Consider the following 11,889-nt stretch of genomic DNA (forward strand, 5'->3'; position numbering starts at 1 on the left):
TCACTCGACAAAACCAAGAATGGATCAAGGCGACTGAACAAGCAGTTGAAGTCATCATGAGTTTTCATTCGACCTCCGGACAAGACATTTCCGAAGCGCAAAAGCTGAATCGGAGAGGTTATCAACTCCTTCTCCACTTGAACCCTGAACCATTTCGGGGCTAATGATGAAGCTATGTACCTAGGGTAGGGTCATAGACCTGACCTAGACACCCTCCCCTAGGACATCACCCTAAAGCCAGAATCATTCAAAGGGTACCATCACCCACTCGACCAGAGACGTTCCACTCGGAAGAATCAATGTCACTCAACCGTCGCAGAATCCACTCGACGAGCAGAAGATCTAAAGTCACTCTGCATGAACAACGGTCGAGCATTTACCTATAGGCTTAATTGTCATTTATAACACTTAATTACTAGTGTTACCAGTAACGCCCCATCCTCTTAATGTACCTTAAACCCCTTGTAACGTGGGCTGGCTAGGGACCTGGCGCACTCTATATAAGCCAGCTCCCTCCACTGGCACAAGGGTTCGCATCTTTTGTAAACTCACACACACATACAATCCAGTCGGCCGCCTCAGGGCACTGAGGCGTAGGGTTGTTACTTCCTCCGAGAAGGGCCTGAACTCGTAAACTCGTGTGTACAACTCCTCCATAGTTAGGATCTTGCCTCCTCATACCTACCCCCATTCTACTGTCAGTCTTAGATCCACGACAGTAAGTGCACAAGGTGTGGTGGTCTGGTCATTTCGGTGAGTATTGTGATAACACAGTAGATCCAGTGTTCGGAGAGAGTTACGATGAAAGCTTCGATGAAAATGTTGGTCAGCAGCCGGTTGCCTCAACAGATAAGGAAAATGATGGTCAAGAGCCGGTTGCATCAGTTGAGGATTTTGACGAGGTTCAAATGATGATGGTCAACAGCCACATGATTTTGATGATGATCCAAAATATCCTCCAAATGATGATTCAAGTGAGGCTCTAAATGGTGATCCAAATGAGGCTCCAAATGGTGACCCAAGTGAGGCTCCAAATGGTGACCAATCTTCTGTTGTTGCAAGTTCTTCTAGGTATGTAAATCTTGCAAATACTACTGTACATTTATCACTTGACATGATCTCATTACCCTTTATGTTTTGCACAGCTCTGTGGTAGGTTTGAAGAAGACATGCAAGATATCGACAACCAAGAGGAGAAGAGAAGAAGCAATGAGCACAAGGTGCACGAGGAGCAAAGTGATGGCAAGAAGCTCAAGGAACAAACAGAAGCCCCAACGCTATTTATGAAACATTATGAATAATGTTGTATTTCTGTTGAATGATGTTGGACCTATGTTAGAACTATGTTTGAATGATGTTGGACCTATGTTAGACCTTCAAATTTGACATGCTATATGGATGTTGTAATTCTTTTGAAACTTTAGTAAACTCACATTCATGAAAAATGTGCTAAAAAGAGCTTCAAAGGTAGGGTAAACGGCCTCATTTCTAAGGAAGAGTTTTTTTGACCTTGTCTAAATGAGCCAAATAACTTTCCTACACATATATTGTATATACACAGACTATGTGCGCTGATTTTTCCTTTTTTGATTTTTTTTAAAAAAAAATTGCTCAATTGAATTCTGGTCAAACCTAACTTTGACCCAGATTTAAACAACTCTAAACCATCAAAATGAAAAACTAAGCCTGGATCCTTCTTAGTCACTCCAAAATGAAGCTGTGGTGAGGTTTTTGAAATTTTCATGAAAAATATGCTTAAAAAGAGGGGTCCAAAGGTAGAGTAAACGGCCTTATTTCTAAGCAAGGTTTTTTTTCCGACCTTGTCTAAATCAGCCAAATAACTTTTCTACACATCTATATCTATACCTACTAATAAAGCAAGTTGTGTTTCTCCAATTTTTTCATCCGTTCATCACCGAAAAGATTTTTGTTCCATCCAAGGTGGTACTAAATTTTTGTGCATCTATCTATTAGAAAAGAAAAACAGTTTTTTCTCGAATTTTGTACGTGGTCCGCGCACATTGCGGCCCAACAAAGCAAGCCCATTGGTTTCCTGCCCGTGCATCCAAGAATCATTATTTACCACATGGGGCGACAAATAGTACATGTTTCGCACATGGCGCCAAAGATTGGGCCGGCCCATTTTCGTTTTTCTCTATTCTCTTTCTATTTTTTTCCTTTTTGTATCCTTATTTTTTATTTTTTATTTCCAAGTTTAATTATATTTTTATTTGAATTCTCATTTTCAAGTTTATTTTCCAAATATAAAAATAAACATCATTATTTTTCGAATTTCATCATTTTTCAAAATCTCAAACAACTTTGGAAAACTTAAACATTTTTCTAGAAATGCGAACATTTTTTTAGTTTTGAAAAATTGGAACGAGAAGATAAAATTTAAAGTTCAAACATATTTCAAAATGGGATTTTTTTTCTGAATTTCTGCTGATTTTATGAAAAATTAAACAAAAAATGGAATTCTGGAAAATTGAGGAATCAAATCTATGAAAAAATGATAAATATAATAATTTCCAAGTTTAAAATTGGATGAACAAATTGGTTAATATAATCATGATGAACAAATTGGATGAAAAATTTAATAATGATGTTTACTTTGAAAAATGATGAAATTCGAAAAATAGTGGAATTTCCAAGTTTAAATTCCCATTTTATTTTAGAAAATGATGAAATTCGGAAAATAATCATGTTTATTGAAATGTTCACAAATTTTTATATCTATATCTATATTTACTACTAAAGTAAGGTGTGCTTCCTCAATTTTTTCATCCATTCACCACTGATTTCTTTTTGTTCTATCCAAGATGGTACTAAATTTTCCGAATTTTGTACGTGGTCCATGCACGCTGCGGCCCAGAAAAGCAAGCCCACTGGTTTCCTGCCCATGCATCTGAGAATTATCATTAACCGATGGGGCGAATAACTGTCAGAATTTCGCACATCGAGCTAATGGTTGGGCCGGACCGTTTTCATTTTTTCTATTCTAATTTTATTTCTGTTTTCCTTTTTTATACTTAATTTTGTCCATGTTTATTTTTTTCCTTTCTTCGTAAATTTGATTTTTCAATTTTTTTCATAATTCCATTTTTGTTTAATTTTTCATAAAATCAGTAGAATTGTTTAAAAAAATCCACTTAGAAATATGTTTTGACTTTAATTTTTTTTCTTCTCGTTCCAATTTTTCTTCAAAATAAAAAAATGTTTACGTTTTTCAAAGTGTTTGAGATTTTCAAAATAATTTTATTGTAGGAAATAATACAAATTCGAAAAATATTCATGTTTATTCAAATGCTCGCAAATTTAAGGTATTGTTTTTGTTTAGAAAACACGTTTAAAAAATTGTTTTTAATGCTGAAAACATGTTTCCATTTTCAAAAATTGTTCATAAATTCTGGAAAAAAGTGTTTTCTTAAAAAGAGGTTCATGTTTTCAAAAAATGTTTGTGAATTTCAAAAAAAAACATACCAAGTTTTGTTCGTCTTTTCCAAATTTAATGGAATTTGAAAACATGCTCGCATTTTTTAGAAAAAGAATCAAGATTTAAAAAATTGTTCACATTTCTAAGAATATTCAGAATTTCATAATTATTACTTTAGTTTTTGAAAGCTCAAAAAAGATCAGAAAAATGAAAAAATGTTTCAAATGTTTCGCTACATTATGTTCTTAAACATTAGTGTTGGCCATTTTTTAGCAGGAGCTGTTTGTTTGAACGGCTAAGATATTGAGGTCATGAGTCTAATCCTTCAACTCAGCGGTTGTTTTGGATTTTTATTCATGTCATACAAACACACGTCGTTTTGATAACTGCCAATGGCCTAACGCATACGCGAATTGTTGTGCGTCCCACATGCCATTTGACAATAAAAGAGAATATGTTGGTTGGCTATAATTAAAAGAAATTATAGGCACATGCCAATAAAAGAGAATATGCTGGTTGCCTATAGTTAAAAGAAATTATTGGCACATGCCAATAAAAGAGAATATGCTGGTTTGGCTCTAATTAAACAAATGTAGGCAAGTAAGCGCTAAATTAATCAAAAAGAATAAACCCTGATAAAGCAGGGACTACCTGGTTATGTGCTGATTATGGCAATGAAATGGGGTTCACTGAATTAGTAATCCATCCGGTTACGCCATTGTAGGAGAGAGTGGTCGAAGCAACTATGCCCCAAAGATCACCGTGCAACCACAAAATGAGGAGGCAAGCATAATCTAGACATGGAGATGGACCCGGAGCAAAAAAAGGCACGAGTTGAGTGGTGGCCACCACACCAACCAACCCCATCACTATCAAAAACCTCGCGGGCCAAAAATGACCCATGAGAACACCGCAACTCCTTCACTCTGTCGTCCCATCGCTGCGGAGACTGTTTTGATGGACACATCAATTTGCCTCTTCTGATGCTTCTCGCAAAAGAAAATCTCCCGTTGCAACGCACGGGCATATGTGCTAGTATATTCTATGTATACAGACTATGTGCGCTGGTTTTTCTATTTTTTGATTTTTTTAATTTCTTTTGCTCATTTGAATTCTGGTTAAACTTAACTTTGACCAAGATTTAAACAAGTCTAAAACATCAAAATAAAAAAATAAGCCTGGATCCTTCTTAGTCACTCCAAAATGAAGCTGTGGTGAATTTTTTGAAATTTTCATGTTCATTTCCCCAAAACATTTCTCTTCGCTTCATACAAAAGAGTTTGAGATACTTGAGATATCACATAAGACACATGAACTTTTTGTTTAAATGTATGTAAACATTGTTTATCAACTTAAATCGTTAGTATATGACATAAGAAGACTATGTGCGCATGTTTTTCATTTTTCTGATTTTTATTTAATTTATTATGCTTATTTGAAATCTGGTCAAACCTATCTTTGACTGCTCCAAATCCCTCCCAAACTTCGCTAACCCTAGCGCTGAACAAGGACCGTCCATCTAACCCTAGCGGCGATCAAAAACCGTCGATCTAACCCTTCTAGAAGGAATATGAGAGGAGGAGGGGGCCGATCCGCAAGATGCAATCTGATTGGCTGGACGATTTTTTTCTCAACAAGTACCGGGCGCGCTGGATGGACCGTTGGGCCGTCTCACTATCCGGGCCTGAGAGCACAGTTAATTGCCCGTCTCAGCCTTTCCAGGCCTGCATGCATGGGAAGGGCGGCGACGTGGGAATGCATGCGCGGGAGGCGGACGTGCATGCATGCAAGCGAGGCGAGGGACGTGGCCATGCACGTATTGATTCAGAATTAGGCCATTGTTTCAGATTACGACAGTGATTCAGATTAAGGCAGCGATTCAGATGCACGCGCCCAGTCAAAGAGCTTCCCTATGCAGTGATTCAGATGCACACATGCGCCCCATGCATCATTTCCGTGCAAAAATTTAAGGGTCCAAAACTTAACGGATACACACACGCGTCCGGATTCACACACGCACCATTCTCATCCCTTCTTTCTTCCTCTCCCACCCACAGGCCTATAAATGGGGCGCCTCTCTTCCTCTCCCACTCACCATCCAAAAGCCAGATCCATTCTCTCCAACTTCAAACACCCAAGCGACCGAGCCCTCCAAGCGACCAAGTGAAGATGTAGTACAACGGGCCGACCTTCCTTCGTCCGCGTGTCGTGCGGGAGCTGCGCTACCCACCGGGCGTGCTCGTGGAGAGGGAGCTCCGTGTGTGGGCGACTTCTAGGTGGAGGGGGGGGGGTCCGTCGAGCTCACCCGCACCTTCCTCAGAGCCTGCTATGCTCACCTCCCATGGGGCTTGCCTAGGATGTACACCATCAATGAGGTTCGTGACCGCGCCGGCATCCTCCTACTGCTCACGGTCACCTTCGCCAACCCATCTGACGCGCGCGAGCTCCTCGGCCAAGTGTTTTGGTGCGGCAGCGAGTCCATCTTCTTCACGGTGTACAACATCTTCACCAACTACGAGTGCATCTTCCCCACTGAGAACCAGATGCACTCTCTTCCCTACGAGGAGGAGGAGGAGTAAAGTTGAAGACGGTGTTGAAGGGGCGCGCGGTCAAGGTGGAAGAAAGGTCAAGATGAAGATGTTCAAGAAGGGGTGCAAGCTCGGAGTGAAGTTGTTCGTCAAGCTCGTCATGTTTTAGTTTTATCGTTTTTATTTGTTGCTTTTCTATGTCGTGTCGTGTCGTGTCCCTGAACTTGGTACCCATCTATGTAAGGGTACGGTGTGTTGCATCTTATCTGTCCAAATTATTATGTGTGTTCAAAAATGTTCGTGCCCAAACATATCATTTCTCTCCTAAACCAAGTCATGAACTAACATGCAAATTTATTCCCTTTAAATCCTAAACGAAGTGGCACTCTAACCAGAACCATGTGGCAGTGCAAACATACGTTTCCAACTCTCCAAAAGTTCAGTGCAAAACAAAGGAAAACCACTCTGACGCATGTGCAAACATTTAGTACAAACATGCGTTTTTAAACCCTAAACCAAGTCACGGTCTCACTATGTATAGCTTCCTTCCCTAGCCATGTCAAAGCCTTTCCATTTGCCCTAGCGGCTACCAGCGCGGCCCTAAACACCACAAACCCACGCGGTCCTGGGTTCGAGTCCCAGCCGCACCAATTTTTTGTGCATTTTCCACCCTTCATTTTTAGACAAATTATTTTTTCTCAATGTAATGCCCTTCAAAAATGTTCATTAATTTTGGCACCAGGTGTAAACCTCTATCAGAGCCGAGGCATATTTTCCATGATTTTTTGGTCTTTGATTTAAAACATGGTGTATTTAAATTGGAGTAATTAAATTGCTATTGAATATTTAACAGCTCCAAAAAAAATTCTAAACTTAATTGTTTGGCTCTGGAATAATTCAATTAGCTTTCACAAAAAGTTTCAGCATTAAATAAAATGATTTACTACCTAAATTAAATTAGAACAGAAAACATAAAAACACGCAAGAGATCTCATTTGCCCACTCCCGTATGGGCCTAATTGGATGCAGTTGGCCCATTAGTCTAGCCGACATTTGGCTCTCCGCTCTGAATTTGGCCCACAGATGAACCTTTTTTGACAGAAAGGCAGAGCAGAGAGCTGCATTTCATTGATCAAAGGATTCTGAACTTCTCATTTCTTCTCCCTTTTTTCAACATATTTAAACGTTGGTCATTTCTTCTCTTTTTTCAACATTTAAGCAACTTTGATCAAGATTTAAACAAGGTGAATTTCTCATACAATTTCAAGCTTACAAATTCCTCCATAATTCATGCATTTCCATACAATTTCAACATTACACCCAGTGCGGTTACCGTATCTAAAAATGTCCAAAAGTAATTGCAAATGGGTATTGGTATTTGTGCTTGATCTTCAAGCTTCCTAACCTTTTTCTTCAACATCCTAAGCTCAACAGCTAGCTCTCTGTTAGTGCGTGCTTCGCCCTCCATCTCTTCTTCCGGAGCTCCTGTTGCGGCCACTTCTGTTCGTGGCAGCATGCGCAACCATTCTTCATGCTCTTCTTGCAATTCATTTATCAGAGTCTTGGCCAGAGCATCGACCCAAAGAAGGAAACATTTCACCTGCATGAACGCCAAACAGATCAACCCATTGCTCAAAGATCCCGACCACGAAAATAGTGCAATTGCCCCGATTCTTACTCCATTCTCGCTGCACACGTATAACTGACGATTCTGGTTCTTTGGTGTGTGAGAAACCCTCCGATCAACGCCCGCCCGGCACCGCGGACATACGAAGATAGGCATCTCCACGCATGTCGGGCTCTACATCTGCGAGGTGGCGTGGGAGCTTGAAGAAGACATGGAGCTTGAAGCCAAAGGGGATCTCAACGCCGTCGCGCCCTCCACAGCTATCTTCCCACCGCCGCTCTCTCTGTCGCCGTGGTCACTGTCGTGCTCTCTGTCACCGTGGTCACCGCCACTCTTTGTCACCCGCTTATATAGCACACCTGCAACGGCTCTCTGCTCAACGGCTCTTTGCTGGGTCCCACAAGCCACGCGTGCAACGGTCTGATCTTCTAGCGTGTCTCTGCCGCCTGGTCCCACCTGTAAGGGTCGAGTCAAAAGGTTGACCTGACGGAGACGGCATTGTTCACGGAACGAGTAGCTGCGCATGGACTGGGGGTAAAACTGAGCACGTTTCGCATCTGAGGGCAAAACTGAGCACATGGACACCACTAAGGGCAAAAGGATAATTAACCCTTATTTCTTCCCTTTTCGGTGAACTGCGTGTATTTGTTGGGATTCGTTTTTCCTACTATACCCATGTAAATAAAATAGGAAACTTTATGATTGGAGCTCATAGATTATATTCTCAAGACACTAAAGAATTTGGAACCGACTTTTTTTGCTAGTGGTTATCAAGACTCCAAAGTATTGCTTGTTTGCCCACCATTGTCTAACTTTGTTGTTTGTGAGCACACTTTGCAGAATAAGATGCAAGCTAGAAGGCTCAAGAATTTCAAGAGCGTTTTGATTATAATGAATGTCCTAAAATGTTTGTGAGCTGTTTTGATGCAATGCACACTTTCTTGTTTTATATGTTGATGTAACCATGACTAATTTTTTATGGAATGAAAATTATACCCTTTGTCACTCACCTAAGAAACAAAGACTAAAACTTGATGGCAATTCAAAGGTTAAAGCCCTTGGCAATAGGGCATGTTTTATTCTTCACTGTTGTTTACCGGCAGAGCAAAGGACACCTACCCTTCTACTCCCTTCGTTCCAAAATTCTTGTCTTAGATTTGTCTAAATACGGATATATACATCCGTATTTAGAAAAATCTAAAACAAGAATTTTAGGACGGAGGGAGTACTATATAGTATAGGCAAAGCACTTGATGGACACGACTAGGACTCTTGTTTTATCAGACTCAATTAAGTTCCTGATTTTGCGCCAACCAAAACAAATCGTAAACAAAACAGGCCAGGGATTTTTTATCCAACCAATAAAGCTCGCCATGGTGGCTTTCCCCAAAAAAAAACAGGGCAAGGATTTTACGTCTGGCCTTGGGTAACATTAAATAAAATACAAACTAAAAACCATTTAACCATTAAGTCCATATTGTTAATCGACCACAAGCAATCGTCATAACTCTATCCATTCATTGAATGGTGATTCAAATATGACAAAATTTAGGACATGTTCTGAAATCTGAACTGAACCTGACACTTAGTACAATCCATAACTAGGAATCCTTAAAGGGAGCAAATTTGGTAATAATATTTTTGAGAACAGGGAGGCATCATGCAGTTACACTGTCCAGAACATTCCATCGCCTCCACCTGATCTGCTGCCTGAAAGAGAAGAAAAATGAGCAAGATGGTTCAAGTCTTGGCTAAAAGGAACAGATCAACATAGGATGGTGCATCGCTTAGGTAAATAGGGAAGCAGTCATGCATCTAGAACACAAGATGCATGCAAATAAAATGTCTTACTCAAACAACATGAAGCTACTACATCAAATGGTGAACAAGAATGGTGGCAAGAAAGTAACGCTTCAACTTGGAAACATAGGTTTCAGGAACTAACCGTTTTTGTGGATTTTAGGAAGCAAGCTTGCCAATGAGCTCCTTTAAAAGATAGGGGCATGTTCTAATTATATCGTCGAAGACGTTAGTCGCCGTTATCTCCTTCAAATTAGAAGGTGTCTTGAGGAATTCAAGGCATACATCCTTCAATCCACCACAATTGTGCCTCTTGGCTAGAATGAAAATAGTCCTCACCGAGCTCACGTCTACGAGTTTGCATAACTTATCTTCACATAGTACCTTCAGCCTTTGGAGATTGTATCTATCTGCCGCTGCAATCAAGTGTTGCAGCCACAAGACTTCTTGGGCTTCTCTTTCCTCCACCATGTCCACCTCCATCTCGGGTAGCAAGTCGGTGTAAATAAAGCTAAGCAAGGCTCTAAACACTTTTGCTTCCATGTCTTCTATTTGTATGACACTAGCTATCATGTCTTCCTTTATGGGGCCAAAGAGCTTTGCCTTGAAGACCGAAGACCGGGCCACAAGCACGGACCGGTGTGCAACGAACGTCTCGCCGCCAACATTAAATGTCACGTCAGTGCCCTCCTTGGACATGAGGAGGTTGCTGAGACCTCTTCCAATGCAAAGGTGCTTAGATGAGGTGCTAAGTGCATTAAATACCTTAGCAACTCAACACCCCAATGCATAGGTGCTTAGCTTGTTGTTGCTAAGCACACATTATTTAATGAGTTAGCACCTAAAATCTTTTATGTATTGGTCAAATTGTTTCATTTAAATGGTTTGTCTAGGTTTTTGCGCTTAGCATTGGTTCTTTCTGAGGTCACCAAAGTACTCTCTCTCTCTTCCTTAAATGTAGTGCCATGTCATTTTTTTCTTATGTGGCATGCTTAGCACCTGTCCACGGTGGAGCATTGGGAGGGGCCTGATAAGCTCTTGTATGGTAGGAGGCGGTACCACGGCAAGGTCGCATCGGATGGTGAAACAATCATCGTTTAGATGCTTTGATTTCTCAAGGGCATCTCTTTTCACGAAATTCTTGTGAACCCAGCATCGATTACCGCTAGAGAAGTTGCACGGCTCTTTTGCACGAATATACGCTGAATCCTGCTTCTCATGCTGATCGAGGAAACTAAATCCAACCTGCACCTTGAGATCCTCCGTAACATTTTTATCAACAAGGGAAAGAATGAGCGATACAGAGTCCTCGGCGCAGCCCGACGGGGCGCCTTTCGGGCAGTAGAAGATGCGCCAACGATGTCCTCCTACCATGAAAGGGAGCGAGAGGATTACTGCGCCAGCAGCTGCAGTGGCTTTAGTGTGCGAGTAGCCATTGATCACAAGCAGGTGGGACCCGCTGGCCGCGTCGACGTTGATGGCGTGGCCGGTGGCCTGGCCCTGGCCGACTATAGACACGCCGGTAAATGACATGACAGATGATCTGGTATGGACTATGTGCCACGCACACTGGGCGATTGGAGTCGTATGGACTAGCCGCCTAATCTTTCAGTGAAACCGGTACTACCAGTACCAGATGCAACTGATTCAAGCGACGATCGGGCAACAAGAGCAACGATGCAAGCGGCAAACAACCAAAGATGACAGCAATTTCTTCGTACGCCAGCAGCAAGAGGAACTTACGGCAAGCAATCAGCGGACCGCACGAATAAATTCAGTGCTAAGTTTACCGGATGCGTGCGGATTCAGCTGGATGAGCGCCGTCGGCCTCGCGCGGCTACTAGAGTAGAGTCGATCGACTCGTCCAAGCCCAGCGCGTGGAAAACTGGAAACAGATCTATTCCACGAGTTCTCAACTAACGACGTGCAGAATGGCCGCCGCAACATCTTGGCGATTCTCCGTGTATATATAGTCAAAGAAATTGGTATGCCCTAATACATTTTTTTACAACCAAGGCAAAAGTTTTGCCTTCATCATTGATTAAAAAGACCCCGCAAAAAAATTAAAAAGAAGATTTTTCTTCTTTCAAAAAGATTCAGAGCTATTATAAAACTTCATTAGAAGTATAAATCACCTCAAACTTAATAAAAAATACTTCAAGGTCTCTAGACCACCGAACGACCGCTATTGCTGCCAGACTGAGCTGTCGATGCGTCACTGTGGCTGCTCCCTTACCAAGTCGGTCTTCCGTCCACGAAACCGCCCCGGAAAAGTAGGATCGTTCCAGGCTATCAAGGGAGGCTAGAGGGTTCCCTTGTGCGCCGCCGGTGACACCGCCGGTTCCCTCTCTCTTCGTCGGCCGCTCCCGCGGCGGGAGGAGGGGACCTCGGGTCTGTTCGCTAGGTGGGTGTGTGGTAGGGTTAGGGTTGAGGGAGACGCTGCCGAGGCCGTTGCGGTGGTGTCGCGTCGGAATAAGTTTCTCTGGGCTTCGTTCATG

General features: G+C 41.8%; 1 protein-coding gene across 1 annotated transcript; it reads right to left on the reverse strand.

Moving 5' to 3' along the window:
• Positions 1 to 9,550: 9,550 nt before the first annotated feature.
• Positions 9,551 to 10,924, reverse strand: LOC119272396 (BTB/POZ and MATH domain-containing protein 1-like). Its single transcript, XM_037553893.1, has 2 exons — positions 10,419 to 10,924; positions 9,551 to 10,100 (listed from the first exon to the last, which is right to left on the reverse strand). Exons 1-2 carry the CDS (start codon positions 10,922 to 10,924, stop codon positions 9,551 to 9,553), a joined length of 1,056 nt encoding a protein of 351 aa, XP_037409790.1.
• Positions 10,925 to 11,889: the final 965 nt, after the last annotated feature.

The sequence above is a fragment of the Triticum dicoccoides genome, chromosome 3A (genome assembly GCF_002162155.2).
Source record: "Triticum dicoccoides isolate Atlit2015 ecotype Zavitan chromosome 3A, WEW_v2.0, whole genome shotgun sequence".
NCBI classification, from domain to species: Eukaryota; Viridiplantae; Streptophyta; class Magnoliopsida; order Poales; family Poaceae; genus Triticum; species Triticum dicoccoides.